At 51.6% G+C, this 20,182-nt stretch overlaps 1 protein-coding gene across 1 annotated transcript; it reads right to left on the reverse strand.

Annotated features, from left to right (window-relative positions):
- Positions 1 to 64: 64 nt before the first annotated feature.
- On the reverse strand, positions 65 to 12,998 carry LOC139832694 (uncharacterized). Its single transcript, XM_071822512.1, has 5 exons — positions 12,856 to 12,998; positions 12,274 to 12,378; positions 9,532 to 9,827; positions 544 to 875; positions 65 to 440 (listed from the first exon to the last, which is right to left on the reverse strand). Exons 1-5 carry the CDS (start codon positions 12,996 to 12,998, stop codon positions 75 to 77), a joined length of 1,242 nt encoding a protein of 413 aa, XP_071678613.1. The 3' UTR covers positions 65 to 74.
- Positions 12,999 to 20,182: the final 7,184 nt, after the last annotated feature.

Below are 20,182 nucleotides of genomic sequence, written 5' to 3' on the forward strand. Positions count from 1 at the left end.
GCCGGATAAACGTAAAGATAATAAGCATAAAAGTAAGGAAAGAAAAGGAATCAAACAAGAAAGAGAGAGAGAACTCACCCGGCTTGCTCCGGGACCTTCTTCGGCTGATGCCGGCGCTGTTTCTTCGCCCTCGACTCCGCGGCGGCGGTGGAGCCGGCTCTCTTCGTGCCCTTGGGCGCCGAAGTCGCCGTGGCGCTTGGCGGCCTCGTGCGCAGAGGCACGGCGGGGATTGGCCCCGTGCCGGACGTCGCCGGCTCCTCCTCCTCCTGGTGCTCTGGTGAAGGGGGCGGATTGTGCTCCCCCTGGCCGCCTAGATCAGGCGCCTGCGGCAGGTCGTCGTCGCCGGCATGGTCGCCGGCTTGGTCAGCCGGATCGACGAGATCCGGCGTCCACCTCTTCGTCGCCAGGTCGCCGTCCTCGGCGTTCTGGCGCTCAAAAACCTAGAAAGATAGAAAAACATGAGCATAGCCGGAAGTCGGCAGAAGAAAAAGGAAGTCGGCCTCGCAGCCGCAAGCCGGAAAATGGCAAAGACACGAAGCTTACCCGCGCCGGTGGATGGTTCCTGTCGCAGGGCACCAGCCCGTAGCTCCAGTCCTCCGCCAGGTTCGCCTTGGTGATGTGGTTCACCCGGCTGGCCACCTGGGCCTTGGTGAGCGGCACCTTGGACGTCCGGTTCGGATCGAACCGGCCGGACATGTGCCCGATCTTGTGGGTGCGCATCTGGAGCGGCAGCACCCGGCGCTCGGCGATGGTGCAGAGAAGATCTTCGGCAGTCAGCCCGCCAGCGGTGGCTGTCGCCAGGAGATCCCAGAGCAGGTTCACCTCCGCGTCCGGATCCGTCGAGCGGGCGTTGTGGCTCCAGTTGATCCTGCCAACTGGAGGAGCCGGATTGAACTCCGGCAGGTTGATCCGGTCGACGAGCTCCCCCTCGTTGCGCACGTAGAAGAATAACATTTGCCAGTTCTTCACCGAGTCGACGGTGGGGATCTTGGGGAAAGGCGTACCAGGCCGGGTGTAGATCGAGGCGGCGCCGCAGGCTCGCAGGCGGCCGTCGTTGGTCTGCGCCTTCAAGAAGAAGAGCCGGCTCCAGAAGTCGATGTCGGGCCACAAGCCGGCGTAAGCCTCCATGAACGCTACGAAGCAGCTCAGGAGGACGCACGCGTTGGCCGGCAGGTGGTGCGGCTGAAGGCCGAAGTGGTCGAGGAATTGCCGGAAGAACGGCGAAGCCGGCAGACCCAGCCCGCGGTCGAGGTGCGCGCCGAAGACGACGCGCTCGCCGGGCCGCGGCTCGGGCTCCACCTCCTCGCCGGGCACCCGCGTGATGACCGACTGCGGGACTCGCCGGAGGCGCACCAGGCGCTCGATGTCGTCCTCCCGCATGTAGGAGCCCCTCCACGATCCACTGGGGGACGCCATTGACGAGGTCGAGGAAGAAGATGACCAGGAGAGGCTGAACGGCGAGGAAGAACCTTGCGATCGCGGCGGCGACAGCGGCGGCTGAGGACGCTCCGTCGAGACGCGCGGCCCCGTGGCGCCGGATTGGCGGGGTGGCGGCGGCGGATCGGTGGAGATTCGCCCGCCGGAGTTCGCCAGCGGAAGATGTTCGCCGGAGCAGCGGCGAGCTCGAGCGCGCAGAGGATAGCGATGGGAGCAAGAGTGCGAGGAAGAAGAAATGGCAAGTGGCCGCCTCGGGGCGCCCCCCCCCGCGGCATTTATAGCCACCCGACGCGGGCGGTTGGCCTCCAAGTGGCGGTCGTGGGCCGTAACTCCTCCCACGTCGCCGGATTTACTGCGCCGTAACTGCGCCGTAACTCCTCCCACGTCCACGACGGTTACCGAAAACGGCCACACCACGTCGCCCACTACCGCACCGGATCCGGGGGAACATTGATGTGACCAGACGAACCGACCACCGGGCCAGGCGTCAGACCCGTCAAGTCGGGCGCAGGACCCGAGGCGGCGGAGACTCCGGCGCGCCGCAAGCCGGAGCCGGACCAAAAGTTCCACTCGAGCCAAAATTCATCAGCAAGGCGGAGGCGCCATCAGATCTTGCGAGAAAGCAAAAAACTACACAAGTGTAAAAAGCGGCCGGCTAGAAGCAGCCGGCAGGAACGAGCCGGATGAGGGCGCAGCCGGCTGAATGGAAATTCTCAGTCGGCCCCTCCAAGTGCCGTCAAATATATTCGAGAAGCCGGGAAAACCTGCCTAGGTCCTTCTAAACGCAGGACCTTGCCAGCTTCGGGGGCTAATGTCGGGGGGAAGACCCCGGATAGGGCAATGGACGCGGAGCAGCCGGCTGGCCGCTGGCCGGCTCGCGGCAAAGGCCGGCTGAGGAGCAGCCGGCTGGCGCCGTGGCCGGCTGGTCCGGAAGCCGGTTGGCTCTAGGTCCTAGTCGGCCTGGCTGCGGCCACCAATGCTGTAGCTAGGCCGGCTTCTACAAGCCATATCCGACTGGGGTTTGTACCTCAGACCGACTCGAGGCTGGCGAGTCTTGCACTGGAAGGAACCGGGTTGGTGATCCAGGTTCCTAAAGTCCACGCTGACTCCATCTTCCGTAAAACGCGGGGCACTGTGGAGCAATAGTGCCGCGCGATGGACAGGCCGTCAGGGCTTACGACGATCCGTACTGGCTACAGTGGCTGACGGCGACAGGGACACCTCCTCCATACCGCTGACCGTGGCAGCCGGATGGGACAGGCCACGATGCCTCAACCACTCCTGACGTCACCGCCTCGGGAAGGAGCGGAAGCCGAAGCCGGCCCAGCCGGCCAGTAAACTATAGGGTCTTATATGTAAAGTGCCGGTGCCTATATAAGCCGCACTACCCCCTCTCGTGCAGGGGATCGATCATTTATTGCTTTCACCTACCTACAGAGCTGCCCTGTGAGAGAGACCATCGTCTTCCTTAGCCTCTCAGGGCCAGCCGGACATAGCTCTAGGAGCACCACTGTACTGTGTGATCATCATATACACTCATAGCAGGAGTAGAGGTTTTACCTCCACCGGAGGGCCTCGAACCTGGGTACGTCGCCGTGTCGCTCGTGCCCATACCCGCTTCCGGATACCGCCGTGAGATCCCTCAGGAACCACTTCGATTAGCCACCCTATGGCATATGCCGTGACGATACCACGACATTCTTCCTCCTCCGCCTCGTCGGTCTTCTCCGACTCTTCCTCATCTCGCGAGCCGACGCCGGAGTGGGGCTCGTTGGCGGCGCACGACATTCTCGCCCCAACGTCGTGGGACAAGGAGGAACATGATTCCTTCGTTTGGTCCGAGGATGACAAATCCTTGACCGACGGAGAGGGCGACCTTCAATTCCTCGTCGACGGGGAAGAGGAGGCAGAGAGCGAGGACGACCGCTTCTCCTGGGACGATTTCACCTCCTCCGAGGAAGAAGCGGAGGAGGACGACGATGACTCCCTCGAAGGTTACCCACCAGCGAAGCGCCTCCGCACCTGGTGGGACGACGACAGCGATGACGACAATGAGGAAGATGAGGCTCCCGTAGAAGGTTACGGGAGTTCCGATGAGGAGCCTATCAGGAGCTGCGCCGGCGGCAGCGACGACGAGGGCAGCAACGGCCCTTAGATTAGGGACTAGTAGTAGTAGTCGGCTTTTGTCCCCTTCTTTTCTGAGCAATCGGCTCTTTCCTTGTAAGAAATCCCTCTATTAATGAAGAAAATGTTCCTCAATTAATTTCGCTTCCTTGTTAACTTTGCCGATCGTAGAACGAAGTCGTATAGGGAGCCGATAGCAGGACATCGGCTCGTAGTACAAACGCGATCTAAGGCCAAGCCGTCGCCCAAACACGCGGTCCAACAGGTCTGACTCTCGTCCAAACCACGTCCAAACTATCAGATTGAACTCCTCAGCAAGCCACTAGGAGATTCATCCCAAATATCATGATTTCTGGCCTGTACCGATCCCATTAACCTGCTAATTTGAGCTTATCCCTCAATATATCGGCTTTATTATGCTGAAGTCGATGCCCGTACATCGGCTGTACTCTGCTGTCTCCGCATGTTTCCTCAAGTCGATGTCTGCGCATCGGCTGTGATTTTTTTCTTGGCCGATTTAAAATCGGCCTCCATACTCTTCGCCCATCATCCCACATGCTTGGGAAATACTTCTTGAGGTGTTGACCATTGACGGCTACTGGGAACTTCTCGCCGTCCAACTCTTCCAGCATGTATGCATTACCCTTCAAGGCCTGGACGACTTTGTACGGACCGTGCCAATTAGGAGACCATTTGCCATATGCCTTGTCCCTGGTTCCTAACGGCAACACAGCTTCCCATACTAGATCACCAACTTGAAACTCCTTTGGTCTAACCTTCTTATTGTAGGCACGAGCTACCCTGGCTTTGTTCTCCTTAATCTTCTCCAACGACCAAAGCCTAAGTTCTGTTGCGTCCTCAATAGTGTCACTCATCAAAGCTGCATATTCTTCAGCTGTCAGATCATTCTGAAACGTGACACGTCTTGATCCAGCCGTAATTTCCCAAGGTAATACGGCTTCCTGTCCATAGACAAGCTGGTACGGCGAAGTCTTTATAGCTCCATGGCACGACATGCGGTAGGCCCATAAAGCTTCTGATAACTTCTCATGCCAATCCCTAGGGTTCTCGTCAATTTTTCTCTTGATCAGCTTGATCAAGCTCTGATTGGACGCTTCAGCTTGCCCATTGGCTTGAGCATAGTACGGAGATGATCGGATCAGTTTAATCCCCATGTCATCGCAGAACTTTCTGAATTCTTTAGAAACAAAGACCGAACCTCCATCGGTCGTGATAGTTTGGGGAATCCCGAACCTATGAATGACGTGTTCTTTCACAAACTTGATCACATCTTCTGATTTCACCTTCTTCATAGGGACGGCTTCCACCCACTTGGTGAAGTAATCTGTGATAACCAAAATCCATTCATGTTTTTTACTCGACGCCGGATGGATTTTGCCGATCATATCCATGCCCCACCCTCGGAACGGCCAAGGCTTGATGATAGGGTTCATCGCTGATGCTGGTACCATCTGAATCTTCCCGAACATCTGGCACGCTTGGCACCCCTTGTAGTAATTGAAGCAATCTTCAAGCATGGTGGGCCAATAAAACCCTGATCGCCTGATTAGCCATTTCATCTTATGAGCCGACTGATGAGTTCCACAGGCGCCTTCATGCACCTCATGCAAGAGCCGACTAGACTCAGTTGGTCCCAGGCACTTGAGTAGTAACCCTTCCAACGTCCTGTAGAACATGTCGTCTCCTATGAGGACATACTTCATGGCTTTGTATCTTATCCGTTTAGGTGCCCCCCGAGCCGAATCTTTTAAGTAATTGAAGATTTCGGCTCTCCAATCATCCTGTTCCAGGAACTGTACCTGAACTTCCGATCCGTCAGATATATCTATATAGCCTGACGCCATTTGTGCGAGATTGTTGGCCTCGGTGTTTTGGGATCTTGGGACCCAATTAAAGTTGATGTACCGGAACTGTGTCATCAACTCACGGCATTCCATCCAATATGGGAAAAGCGATTCACTCTCGCACTTATATTCATCCGTGAGCTGGTTAATCACCAACTTGGAGTCTCCAAAAAGCTCTACTGCCTCTGCCCCGGCTTCCAGTAGCAACTCCATCCCCTTACGGACGGCCTCATATTCTGCTACATTGTTGGTGCAAGGGGTAGATAATCTGATGGAGAAGGAGTATTCTGCCCCCCCGAGGCGACACGAGCAGAATGCCGATGCCACAACCATCGTCGCAAGCCGATCCGTCGAAGAACATGGCCCATGCACGTATAGATAGCGCTGCTATATTGGTACTGATCCTTTCAGCTATAAGATCGGCCAACGCTTGTCCCTTGACTGCTTTCGCAGGCTGATGCCGGAGATCGAACTCTGACAACGCAAACATCCACTTACCAAGTCGGCCTTTCAAAACAGGGGCCGACAACATGTGCTTGACAACATCTGACTTGCATATAACGATGATCTCTGCCGTCAAAAGGATGTGATGAAGCTTGGTGCAGGTAAAGAACATGCAGAGGCAAAGTTTCTCGACCTCAGGATATCTTGTCTCCGCGTCCAACATCCTTCTGCTGAGGTAGAACACGACCTTTTCAACGCCCTCGTAGAGTTGCACCACTACCGAAGCGATGGACGTGTCAGCTACTGACAAGTAAATGTAGAACGGCCTGTCTTGCTGGGGCGGAACTAGCACAGGCGGCGTCGTCAGATACCGCTTAATCTCATCAAACGCCTGCTGCTGTTCTGCCCCCCAGTGAAACTCGTCATCAGATTTAGTTTTCACCAGCGCCATGAACGGCTCGATTCGTCCTGACAGATTAGAGATGAATCGTCGGACAAAATTGATCTTGCCGATGAGACGTTGGAGCTCCTTCTTCGTGGTGGGCGGCTGCATGGTGCGCACCGCCTCTTGACTTTTCAGGCCGATCTCAATTCCCCGTTCATGAACCAGAAAACCTAGGAACTGACCAGCCGTCACGCCAAAAGCACACTTCTTCGGATTCATTCTCAGTCCGAACTTCCGAGTTCGGTCTAGGACGCGCCGCAAATCATCCAAGTGTCCCTCCATGGAGACAGATTTGACTACCACGTCGTCGATATAGATTTCCACCAACTTTCCGATCAGATCATGAAATATATAATTCATGGCTCGTTGGTACGTTGCACCAGCATTCTTCAACCCAAAGGTCATGACTACATATTCAAACAAGCCTACTGCCCCCGGTACTCTGAATGCGGTCTTGTTTATATCTTCCGGAGCCATGAAGATTTGGTTATAGCCGGCGTTGCCATCCATGAAGCTCAACACCTTGTGGCCAGCAGCTGCATTGATCAATGTTTCTGCCACAGGCATCGGATACTCGTCCTTTGGAGTGGCTCTGTTGAGATCTCGGAAATCGATGGCCACACGCCATCGGCCGTCCTTCTTCTCTACAGGAACGATACTGGAGATCCACTCAGCGTACCTGCATGGCCTGATGAACCCGGCGGCCAACATCTTCTCGATCTCTTTCTTGACTTCTTCCAGAATTTCGGCCCTCATATGACGGGCTCGTTGTTGGAACGGCCGAAATCATTTCTTAAGGGGGAGCCGATGTTCAATGATGCTCCTGTCCAACCCAGGCATCTCCGTGTAATCCCATGCAAAGCAATCTGGGTATTCTTTTAACAGAGCTATCATCTGCCCCCTGAGCTGTGGATCTAACTTCTTGCTGATAAAAGTCGGTCGCGGCTTATCCCCAGGACCGATGTCGACTTCCTCTAGCTCATCAGCCGATGTAAACCCATACCCTAGCTTTCCGTCACCTGTGAGGTCGACGCCACATACTGGGAGAGCAGGTGGTACGGATAATACGGGCCGATCGCTAGAATCGGCCTCCATCCTGATCAACACCAGGATCTTTTGGCAGTGTCGGGGCCGATCGCGTGGAGCAGCTTCCTCTTTTTCTTCGCTATGAGAGCAGCTGCCCTCATCTCTACCCTTGTCAGGGCGGTGCCCCAGTTCTACCATGTTGATGTTGAACGAGTATCTTGGCTGGCACCTCCCAGGGTAAATGTCCTCAACCCTGTCAACGGCGCATGCCGGTGAATTAGGCACTTCTGGTGCCGCCAATGCGAATGACAACGGTGGACTGGACTGAAGTGGCACTTCTCCTTGGTAGGTCCTGAGAGCTGGTCCTGACGGAGAGCGCTGGTGCCTCATGATTTCCTGTATCATCCGAAAAGCGACACACTCCAATGTATTCACCAGGCTCTCGGAATGGCGATGCAGCGAGTGAGTCACCATATAGCCAATCTCCTGACGCAGGGACCTGGTGCGTTCTTCTGACGGGACGGACAGGTCCACTCCATCGAGCGCGCCTTCAGGTGAGAACCCTTTCCACCTGATGCCATGGGAACGGGTTCTGTGAAAAGAGCCGATGAGGTCGGCTTCGAGGATTGCTTTGACCTCGTCATACTTCTTCTTGAGCTCGTCGGTCAGATCCTCGTACGTGACTGGAGTGCCGTCCGCCATCTCAGATGTAGATGGCGATGTGGTTGATGTCGAAGCTTGTCCCACCGGGCGTGCCAGAATGTGTTGCGGTCAAAACCCACCGGCGGGCAGCGACGGGCAACACAGTAGAGCCGGGAACAACTTAGGGCTGCGGCTGGCCCTGGTCCCTCCGAGCGACGGCCCGCAAAGCCTCTGGTACACACGTCCGATGCTGGTGCAAGGGCGTGCCACCTGACCTATACCTGGTCAGGAAGGTGATGGAGATGCCTCGCTTAGTTTCCTGCATGGCATACACGTAAACATTAAATACGAGCCTCGATCGGCTCTCAGGTTATCCTGTGAATCGGCTCAAGGAGCCGATCCACCCATGATTCGTACGAGGTGCACGAATATATGGTGGTCCTGCTTGATCAAGATAAAGCTAAAGCGATCTACGACGATTTAGGGTTTTCACCGCATAATCGGATCATCCTACTCACGATTGGGCCTCGCGGCCACGCACGGTGATCGTAAGCCGATCCTAGACAAGGCCTAAAAACCAACACGAGGTTGATTCCCGGAACATCCTGTCTAGGACTAACAAACGACACCCTACGTGCCGCTGGATCCTCCAACCCTTTGTAAGGCCTAACTATTGCAGATATTAAACTAATCCTTGAAGAACAAGGAGCAACCGTAACGGATCGGATCTACTAAATAATGATCAAGCGGGGTGCCGCCCCTACACCTAAGATAGGTGTAAGGGCGGCTAGATATGCAAGGGTTGCACTACGATAGCATATGATACGAAGAACAATGCTAACCCTAACATATCTAAGATAACTACGTTGCTCGCCATCAAAAAGGCTTCAGTACGAGCAACGCATGAACAACGTAAATAAGCTTATGCTGCCTAGATCGCAAGATGCGATCTAGGCAGCATGATGCTTACCGGTAGAAACCCTCGAGACGAAGGAGTTGGCGATGCGCCGAGATTGATTTGTGGTTGAACGTTGGTTGTTGTTTATTTCATAAATCCTAGATACATATTTATAGTCCAAGGGACTTTCTAACGTGGGAATAATCCCCACCGTGCACGAGACAAACTCTACCTAAACGACACGTATCCTACTATATTACAGATACACGGGCCAACTAGCCCAAACTTTGTATAACAGGCCGATTCACGTATTTCCTCCATGTATATTCTTCAAATTCATCTTGATCGCGGCCCACCTCTGACTCGGTCAAATTCTGGTGATAACAGGTTCATTATGGCTTCTTCTCTCTCACAAGCCTTGCTCACTCTAGTGAAAATAACCATACACTATTAGATGGTTATTCTTTATTGTACTGATTGAAAAATCTTATTTGATGCCCCCCCCGTTCGCTCGCTCGCACCCCCGCGGGCGACGGGCGAACCCTAGCCGCCGCCACCCCTAGTCCTCCTCCTCCCTCTTCCCCCGGCCGTCGCTGCTGGCGTGGGCCGCCGGGAGTTGCCCGCGCGGTGCCGGCGGCGGCGGGGCTGACTTTCCCCGCGGCGCGGCGGGGGCACGGGGGCTCCTTGGCGGCGCGGTACACCTCGGCTGGCGGCGGTCCGGCGCGGCGGCGTGAGACCCGCGCGCCGGGTGGGAGAAGGGACGGCGGCGCAGCCAGTTGGCGGCAGAGCAGCGAAGGCGGGCGGGGCCTGCTCGGCCCAGATCTGCCTCAGTTCGGGGCCCAGATGGGCTAGGCGGGTTGCCTGCGTTTCGGCGTGCCGGCGGAGCTCCCTGGCGGCGGAGATGGTGCGACGGCGGTGGATGGGTGGCGGCGGTGCTTCGGCCGGCCTGCAGCAGCTTGGCAGTAGGGCTTAACGGGCCAGTTTGGGCCCGGCTGGACCAGTTCGGCCTAGTTTGCCCTCTTTGCCATGTCCGATCGGCGACCGCGAAGGCGGTGGAGGTAGTTCCCTCCCGCCCGGTTGGGGTGCCGCTACCCCCGTCCCTGCTCATTTCGTCTCTTCCTCTAGGCCCTATTCCGGTGACCACAGTGCGATGGCGAGCGCGACTACAAGATCGTGGTGGCGTGTGCTGGTGGGTGGCATGTTTAGTGGAGCACGTCAGAGCGTTCAGGGTGGTGGGTTTGGTGGTCGGGAGAAATCCGTGTCGGCATGTCCGACTCCGACGCGGTGACGCCTGCGGGTGCCACCTTCCTTCCTGAAGGGCGTCGGATGTATCCCTCCCCAATCCCTTCCGCGTACCGGGGGAAACCCTAGGCCTAGTCCGGGCAGCAGCTGCGTCGTCGTCATTCCCTTGTTGAAGGTGATGCTTGGTATGCGGCGTCTCGGCGTGCTAGGAGCGTGCTGGTACTTCTCCGGAGGGCGCAGCGGTTGCGGAGTCATCCTCGTTTTCATCAATCTGCCGGTGTCGGCACTAGTTTCTTTTTCTTTTCTTTGTCTTTTCGTTTGGGCTTGGTTGTGCTGCGGCCCCAACTGTTTCGTTGTATCGGATGGTTGCTATATTAATATAGCGGGGCGAAAGCCTATTTCGAGGGTAAAATCTTATTTGATGAATCATTATAGCTGGAGTGGAGCTTGGAGGTGATCCTCATGCTATTCATTTTTTTTGTCATTATAGCTGGATCCAGTAAATACATGGTTCATTACCGACACTAATTGATCCTTTTTAATCAATAAAGATCCTGTTTTCTAGTGATAAAAATTTCAATTTTTTTTAGCTAAGCCTTTCGATCCCAGCACCTATTTCCATAGCCTTAGCACACGTGCTACATACACAATTTCTCTTAACCTCCAGAAATGTCGCACCACATTGCATCTGATTTGTTCTTTCGAAAAGGACCACATTGCATCTGATAGGAGTGTTCCGCTCACGTTGTCGATTTATGTAAATATGTCACACACTCACGATGCAAAATGCATGACTAACTGAACCTCACATCATACAATGCATTTTGGCTGTGTGCATTGATTGATGCAGAGATCGGAGCTATGCTCCCATATCGAAAAAAATACTGTAATACAAACTGGAAAGAAAGGAGAATTCAGAGGCTCCCAACCCTGAACTACACAACAACAGACTATGCTTCTACATGCTTCCTCAGCTAGGCTGCTTCTCGTCAGTCGGGCCATGGATACAACTTTCAATATCGCATCTCCAACAGCATTGTAGTACAACCATCATCAGAACTGTCTAAATGAACCTTAGAGTGGGCGAACACGAGTCCTTCTCCGGTGCTCCCCCTAATAACACAAGTTAAAAGGTTATATTCTCCTTTTTTTTGTTTTCCAACCTTAGGCCCGCTGACCCATATCCAGCCCATGTTTGTCCGTCTGTATACATATGGTATTTGCGTTCCTGATTTGGTGTGGAAATTGGTGGGGTGACGTACGCGGAGACGTCTACGATCCTTTTTTATATGTCCTGCACTCCTGCCTATTCGGTACACGCACGTCATCATAGTAGTACACTGATCGTACAAGATAACGCGGGTCATACGGGTCTCTAGAAGGTCGTACGTACATATCAGATTTTTAAATTTTACGATCATATCCTCGCTTATGAAGGGGTATTAGAAGAGCTCAACCATTATTGTTTATGATACAGCCTCAAATTTGCCAGGAGGAGCACCGGAGTAGAAGTGGGCGAACACAAGCGGACTGGCCAGTGACCATGGCCAGGCCGTAAGCGATGAAACGAAAACATGGTGTCTTAAAAGCAAACGCGAACATAAAAAAAACGCGAACATAAGTGGTTGGATGCGATGATTCTCGGCGTCCAAGTGCCTCGTTTACGTCTACATCCTTTCTTAACCTTGATTTTTATACGCTAAGTTAGTCTTCCAAACATGTAAAAGTGAACCGAACGATAGGGATTGATGCATGTTCAGGCAAACGAACCGGTATATATAAAAGGAAACCCATAATACCTATTGCCCAGACAAGCAAGGTAGATTTTTTTTTCGAAACGGGGAAAAATCACTCCAGCTTCTGCATCCAAGGGATACATACAATTTTTTTATTAGATTATTCACAACATCTTACAAGAGCAATACAAAATATCAAACTCGAAGCCACCTCGCTAAACCTAGAGAGGGATAAAGGGGTGACAAAACACCAACTCACATCATCTAAACAACCAAATGCCTTCCCAAGCCGCCCAATAGCAGGTGAGAAGCACATCCAGTCAAGCAGATTCTCAGCGCACGCCAACACACGTCACAGAAATCTCTACCGCCGTCTTCCTCGCACCCATCTTCAAAAGGAATCACCGCATTGACCTTGCCATACCTGCCGTCAATGTCACCATGACGCCAGACAGCTCCACCATCCTGCACGCGTCCAGCAGTCCGCGCCCGTCTTCGATACCCTGCAGCTCCACGCGGCTGAGAATCATCAACGTAAACGTGGTAGATGAACACCGCTCCACCAAGATGCACCTTCATCCAACCGCTGCTCCAAAAATGATGCCCCAAGAGGTGGAAAGACGCAGGAAGCACCGTCATCATCCGATCCGGGAGACCCGGATCTAGGGTTTCCCCCGAAGCAGCACGAGTGAGTATCCGCAGATTGCGACGACGATGCCTTCAAGAAGGAAGCAATGCCTAACGCCGCCATCGCCCGCCAATCGTGGCACGGTTTTCACCGACAGCCGCTAGTCCCCAACTCGGCAAGAGCAAGCGGAGAGGCCAGCAAAGATGATGCCTTCGCAAGGGAATGACACCAATAGCCGCCGCCATCATCCGCCAAGAACTATGTCAAGGCACCGGTGGCCCCTTCACCGCTAGCTCATCGTCGACTAGATCTTCATCGCCAGAGTAGACGGATCTCGTGATCCGCCACCCCAGCAACCAGCCGACCACCTCCGGCGATGGAGGAGGCCACCACCACCATGCCCAGGGCAGTCGCCCATGGCATCCTCTTGCCTCAGAACAAGCCCAGAAACCTGCACGAAGCCAACATCGTTGTCGACGCAGCAGGATGACCGCAGCCTTCCCGAGCCCATCAGGGCCCAGATCGGACCCGAACCACCGCCGCCGCCCGCCAAACGATGGAGACCATCGCGGATATCTGGTCGCCGCCGCTCCATGGCACCACCGTCGAGCAGGCCGATGCGGATCGCCGCCGCCGGCGATGCGAACCCGCACCCCCACGCTTGTCGCGGTCGAGGAAGTCCGTCGCTGCCGCCATGCCTCCAGGGCTTTAGCGGCAAGAGGGAGGCGCCCAAGGGAGGGGGAGGAGGGGAGCCGTTGGGGGCCGCCCGGCGCGGCGCCGCCACGTGGGTGTGGGAAGGTTAGGCCTACTGGAACCACAATCGGTGGCAGGTAGGACAAATGTTAAGAATCACAAAACTGACAAGGTTATCCTGCTTTGTGGAAGAAGGCTCACTGGGCTGGGTTGATCGCTGGCGTGGTATTCTGCACTGCAATGTGCTCGACATCGACCTTTAGAAAATGGGGAGAATTTTACTTCCCGGCCTCTCCTCAAAATAAATTGCATGAGTACCCGGATCAGCCTGGACCTCAAGTATAAATAGGAATCTAAATTCGCTTCCGTGAGGATTTGAACTCAGGTACTGGATTTGTACATCACTCCCCAAACCAGTTGAGCTAGGCTCACTTCCCTCGAATTTATAGTTTGTTGGTTGTTGACTGGAGATATTAAGCAAGTAGTTTCCTTTATCACTAAATAATTTCCCGAGTGCAGCATTTGATCAGTCAGCCTAAAATCAAACTGGTTTCGGCTTGCTTCATATTTTAAATGTAAAAAATCGAGACAGCCTCATCACTGTTCATCAGGATTTTCATACATGTGGAGACTGTACAACCTAATTAATCTGTGCAAAATATGATGCTCCTCTTCGATAACAATACTTAATCATATTTCATGTTTTAGTGATTGTTCTTATGCTACATTTGATCCAAAATTTTAGTCATTTATGTTTTTTCATCGGAGAAACATTTTGACCATCCGCAAGAAAGGAATTACTAGAGTTTAAAAGGTTTAATTTTTTAAAATGAGAAATTACCCGACCTCTACATCGAATAAATGCAGCCTTGATTTATTTTACTTATTCAACAAAAACTGGCGAAAAAATTTCACAATAATTATACAATCTGAATCTGCCAAAACAAGGTGTTAATGCACCACCAACTTACACAACAACTTACACAATGATAGAGGATCAAACGAGGCCTTTTGCCACGGCCACAACCATGGCCGACTACCCAGCTATCTCTAGAGGTAACACCTCATGCGTCCGCTTTGGAGTCGCCTCCGCCATCTTCTGTCAACCCCTTTCCAGGGTGTAGATCAAAGCGAGAACTCTCGCTAGGACTGTTGCCGACACCTCCATGGGGTAGATCGAATACCACCACCCCGCATGCGTCCATCATCACACGTCTGTCACCGAGACCCAGTTGCGCCACGTTTCGGCAAGACCCGTTGTTGTCGGCGCGGTAGATGCCATGCCGCTCCACCTTGAGACCCGTTGTCCAAAACGATGGGAGGAAGAACGACACCTAGCATCGGCAACACCCGATTTGGGAGAGCTAGATCTAGGGTTTCCCCCGGAACAACCCGATCGAGGAAACGAAGGCCGCAATGACAATGCCTTCAACAAGGTAACATCACATATACGCCGCTATCGTCTACTGTAACCGAAGTCGGCGCTCGGTTTTCACTGGCAGTCGTGTCTCCGTTGTCTTGCCGGCGGCAGCAGCCAATGGGCTACATCAGAATCTCAACGACCCTTCCCGGAGGTGAGGTCGCTGCTCCAAAGTCGAAGCATCGCATACCATCCGCCCTCCCTAGTTATGTTCACCGCCCTCTAGCACGATGCTGCTGGAGCGCTAACGTGCTCGGGAGAAGATGAAGCCGGGAGGGAGAAGACCCGTACCTACATGTCGCGCCGCATACCAGACATCGCCCCTAGCCACATCTGCTCTCCCCATCCCGTGATGCTGTCGGAGCGCCATCGCGCTAGAGAGAAGACGAAGCCGGAAGGGAGAAGACATGTGCATGCACGCCGCGCTGCAGGCCAGCCATCGCCCCTAGCCGCACATGTTGTCCCCATCCCGTGATGCTACCACTAGTAGAAAAAGGGGCTTCCGTCCAGGGCTTTAGTACCGGTTTCCTTACGAACCGGTACTAAAGGTTGCATTAGTACCGCGGCTGCCGGCCCAGGCCGCCGGCAAGCTATAGTACCGGTTCGTGTCATGAACCGGTGTTAAAGGGTTGGACGAACCGGTACTAAAGGTTTTCCTGCTCCCCACGCACCTCCACCCCCTCCCCCTTGGATCATTTTTTTTTTGTTTTGTAAAATACAAATGAAAATGATAGAAAATTTTAAAAATAATTTTTTTTCAGATTCTTGTATGTTATGCAACCTACTATTCGTTGAAATTAAGAAATTCAAATTTTGACTTTTTTGTAAAAAAAGTTTGAAAAATGGTAAAACCGCATTAAATTTTGCCATACGATGTCGGAAAAAAACATATAATATATCAAAATCATCGTGGGTTTACCCGGTTAGCCAATTTTTAGATTCTCAAAATTCCAAATAAAAATATGAAAGCAGGAAGACTTTAGTTTTTTCCAGAAATTTAGAATTTATATATTTTTAATTTTTGAAAATTAAAATTAATAATGATAATATTTTTTGAATCCCAGAATATTACTATTACTTTTAGCAAATTATAAGATTTTCAAATTTTCAGGTTTTAGGTTTGGCAAAAAATATATTTAAAATAATCCAAATTAAAAAGGTTAATTTTATTTATTTATTCAACATTATTATTACATCATTAATTTTGTTTATTAAAAGAATTATCTAGAATTTAAACAATAAAAAATTGTGACATCGACCAACATGTCAATAGGATTGATATGATACTACTATCAACAACATGCGCGCGAAGCACTTGGAAGTGGGATGGGATGGAACTCGGAAGTTAAACGTGCTAGTGCTGGAGTAGTGTGAGGATGGGTGACCGACCGGGAAGTTTGACCACGAGTAAGTAATTTAACTAGAGATTAAGTGTAGTTAGAGACTAATGGAAATACAAGAAATTCTGAAAAAAAAGAGGGAGTGAAAAATAAATAGAAAAAAATGGATATTTTTTTAACGAAATAGCCTTTAGTACCGGTTCGTGTTACGAACCGGTACCAAAGGTCTCCAACCCCGCAGGCTCCTCCATGCCCACATGGAGGCACCTTTAGTACCGGTTACCAAAGGGGGAATCTTTAGTACCGGTTCCAAAAGCGGTACTAAAAGCCCTCTAGAATCGGTACTAAAGGGGGTTTCTCTACTAGTGTACCGTCACCCTACTGGAGCGCCACCGCGCTCGAGCGGCAAGGCTCTAGGGTTTTGCTAGCCGCCGCAATTGAGGCGAGGCGGATCAACTGCAAAAATTGTTAGCTGTTTACCCCCAATAGAAGGTTGTATTTATATCACTAGATTTATCATAAATGTGTATCTACAAGTTGATGCTCAAAGTACCATCAGTGTTGGGTCTTAATAGACTTGGTATTTCGGATCAGAAGAAATATAGATTACTCATGGGTTTCATTACCGACTTATGAATTTTAAAATTGTATAGCCTTAAGACTTTTTGAAAATTTCTGATTTTCTGCATGCATTTCCTGCATTCATTAATTCCATAGAGCCCTTCCAAAAGAGAGGAATGAGTTGCCCGTGACAAGTAGAGATAGACAAAACTGACACAGAAGTCGCATGGCATCCCATGGATCATGGTAGAGGTTTATTAGGTAGGCCAAGCAACTATTGATTTTTATTTATCTATTTTTACTTGCAACTCTATTTGCAACTAAAAAAAATTAGTTGTAATTTTATTTACAACAAAAGTTTAAGTTACATCCTCTTTTGCAACTGAAAAATATTATTAACAACTGAATCACGATGTAAATCTAATGGTTTAGACTTTCACGGAGCTCTAACTTAATTCTCAGTCAAATAAGAATTAACAAAGCCGTCAAAGTTTAATAGGTGCGGAGATTTACTAGTTGTGAAGTTAATTAGATCCAAATGTGAATCGCATATATGGTTGGCCATTGATCTCGTGACCAATTTAGAAACCATTTTCTTTACTTATCGACATGCATATGCTTTTTATATCAAAAGCTTTCAGTGTATCTACACCTCCCCCATCCGGGTGGGCCGGCTCCACTCCTGGCCCATCCGGCTTCATCTCCACAAGGCTGGCTTCCCCGCTGCGGGGCCGGCTCTGGATCCTCCCGGCTCACTCTGGCCTCAACTCATCCCGGCCTGCTCCCACTCCAGCTTCCGGCCTCTACTCCTCCCTTGACCTGGGCCGGCTTCCGACCAGGCCCACAGCGCCCCTCCTCGCTCTCAGCAATCAGGCCGGCTGGGAGCAACTCCCGGTCGGTCGTTCGCCCCAGCGATGCCCCTGCCGGCTCGCCCCTTCGCTCCCTAGCTCGGTCGCTCCTAGGTGCTGCATCGGCCGGCTTCAGGTAGGTGCATCCAGCTCCAACGACACGCATGCCTCTCCATCAATGCAACATTCAATGGGACGCTCCATGCTCAGACTGGCATACTTCTACCTCTACAGATAAGATCGATGACCACGCCTAGGAAACTAAGTACATCGACAAGACGTGCCATGCCCATCCCTCGGTACATAGTACAGTACCACCATAACACTTGCTATAGTGTTGACAAAGACCCTACTAGTCATTCAATGAACAGTGCACAGTGTGTTGTGGGTATACTTCATGGATGTACCATCGACAGTGCCTAGATCCGACGAGCCCGGGTGACCCATAGACGGTGATACTGTCCGAACACTCCCAGTGCATGCAATTTTATGTTACCAATCATTCTTGGGAACCCTCTAGACTCGTTGATAGACAGGAACCACCTTGTATCCTCAACAGTTGGCTCTTTACAGTAATACTATCCGAACACGGCAATCACGGCTCGGCAAAACCTGTACATGGCCTCAAGTCAGGTGCTCTCACCCATTCGAAGATACTCATCGAATATATCCGCAGCCATTCCATATGAGAGCATGCGAATAGCCGCGGAGCATTTTTGGTAGGAGGTGAAGCCTAGCGCACCTGTTGCATCAAGCCTGCATTGGAAGTAGGGGTCGTAGTTTCTGACGCCGCGTAGAATGACCAAGAACAGGTCCCTTGACATCCTGTACCGGCGCCGGAACACTTTTTCCGGGAACACCGGATTGGTGAGGTGGAAGTAGTCCTTGTGGAGACAGGCCTGCCCTGCCACTCTGTTGCGCGACAGGTTTTTGGAGCGCCCCTTCACAGAGCCCCGGTGCACCGGCCCCGGGTTTGAGGTGAACTCGTGGATCATGGTGTTGGAGATATGCCCAAGAGGCAATAATAAAAGTGGTTATTATATATCTTTATGTTTATGATAAATGTTTATATACCATGCTATAATTGTATTAACCGAAACATTGATACATGTGTGTTATGTAAACAAACAAATGAGTCCCTAGTAAGCCTCTTAACTAGCTTGTTGATTAATAGATGATTAGTTTCATAATCATGAACATTGGATGTTATTAATGACAAGGTTATATCATTATATGAATGATGTAATGGACACACCCAATTAAGCGTAGCATAAGATCACGTCATTAAGTTATTTGCTATAAGCTTTCGATACATAGTTACCTAGTCCTTATGACCATGAGATCATATAAATCACTTATACTGGAAAGGTACTTTGATTACATCAAACGCCACTGCGTAAATGGGTGGTTATAAAGGTGGGATTAAGTATCCGTAAAGTATGAGTTGATGCATATAGATCAACAGTGGGATTTGTCCATCCCGATGACGGATAGATATACTCTGGGCCCTCTCGGTGGAATGTCGTCTAATGTCTTGCAAGCATATGAATAAGTTCATAAGAGACCACATACCACGGTACGAGTAAAGAGTACTTGTCAGGAGACGAGGTTGAACAAGGTATAGAGTGATACCGATGATCAAACCTCGGACAAGTAAAATATCGCGTGACAAAGGGAATTGGTATCGTATGTGAATGGTTCATTCGATCACTAAGTCATCGTTGAATATGTGGGAGCCATTATGGATCTCCAGATCCCGCTATTCGTTATTGGTCGGAGTGAGTACTCAACCATGTCTGCATAGTTCGCGAACCGTAGGGTGACACACTTAAAGTTGGATGTTGAAATGGTAGAACTTGAATATGGAATGGAGTTCGAATATTTGTTCGAAGTCCCGGATGAGATCCCGGACATCACGAGGAGTTCCGGAATGGTCCAGAGAATAAGATTCATATATAGGAAGTCATTTTATGTGATTTAAAATGATCCGGAAGGTTCTAGAAGGTTCTAGAAAAGTCCGGAAGAAACCACTAAGGAAGGCGGAGTCCCGGAGGGACTCCACCTCCCATGGCCGGCCAACCCTAAGGGGGAGGAGTCCCAAGTGGACTCCCCTATGGGGGCCGGCCACCCCCCCACATGGAAGGGGGGAATCCCACCCAAGTGGGATTCCCACCTTGGGTAGGTTTCCCTATCACATGTAAGGTTTTTGGTTCGGGTCTTATTCGGAGACTTGTAGTCCAACACTTGGGGCTTCCACCTATATAATGAGGGGCCAAGGGGAGGGGGCCGGCCACCCAAAGACCACAAGGTGGCCGCACCCCTTAGTGGCCGGCGCCCCCTCTCCCAAACCCTAGCGGCCCTCTCTCCTCCACCACATCCCGCACGCTTAGCGAAGCTCCGCCGGATTTCTCCACCACCACCGACACCACGCCGTCGTGCTGTCGGATTCAAGAGGAGCTACTACTTCCGCTGCCCGCTGGAACGGGGAGGTGGACGTCGTCTTCATCAACAACCGAACGTGTGACCGAGTACGGAGGTGCTGCCCATTCGTGGCGCCGTGATCAAGATCTTCTACGCGCTTTTGCAAGCGGCAAGTGATCGTCTACCGCAGCAACAAGAGCCTCATCTTGTAGGCTTTGGAATCTCTTCAAGGGTGAGACTCGATAATCCCCTCGTTGCTACCGTCTTCTAGATTGCATCTTGGCTTGGATTTCGTGTTCGCGGTAGGAAATTTTTTGTTTTCTATGCTACGTTATCCTACAGTGGTATCAGAGCCGTGTCTATGCATAAATGGTTGCACGAGTAGAACACAATGGTTTTGTGGGTGTTGATG

The sequence above is a fragment of the Lolium perenne genome, chromosome 6 (genome assembly GCF_019359855.2).
Source record: "Lolium perenne isolate Kyuss_39 chromosome 6, Kyuss_2.0, whole genome shotgun sequence".
NCBI classification, from domain to species: domain Eukaryota; kingdom Viridiplantae; phylum Streptophyta; class Magnoliopsida; order Poales; family Poaceae; genus Lolium; species Lolium perenne.

Excerpts from the sequence above, each read along its gene's own strand:
- LOC139832694 (XM_071822512.1), bottom strand. The coding sequence starts at position 12,998 with ATGGGCTCGGGAAGGCTGCGGTCATCCTGCTGCGTCGACAACGATGTT. Across the intron at positions 12,379-12,855 it reads GGCCTCCTCCATCGCCGGAG|CCGCGTGGAGCTGCAGGGTA; the intron begins GTGGTCGGCTGG and ends GATGATTCTCAG. Across the intron at positions 9,828-12,273 it reads TTGACGGCAGGTATGGCAAG|GCCGGCCGAAGCACCGCCGC; the intron begins GTCAATGCGGTG and ends AAGCTGCTGCAG.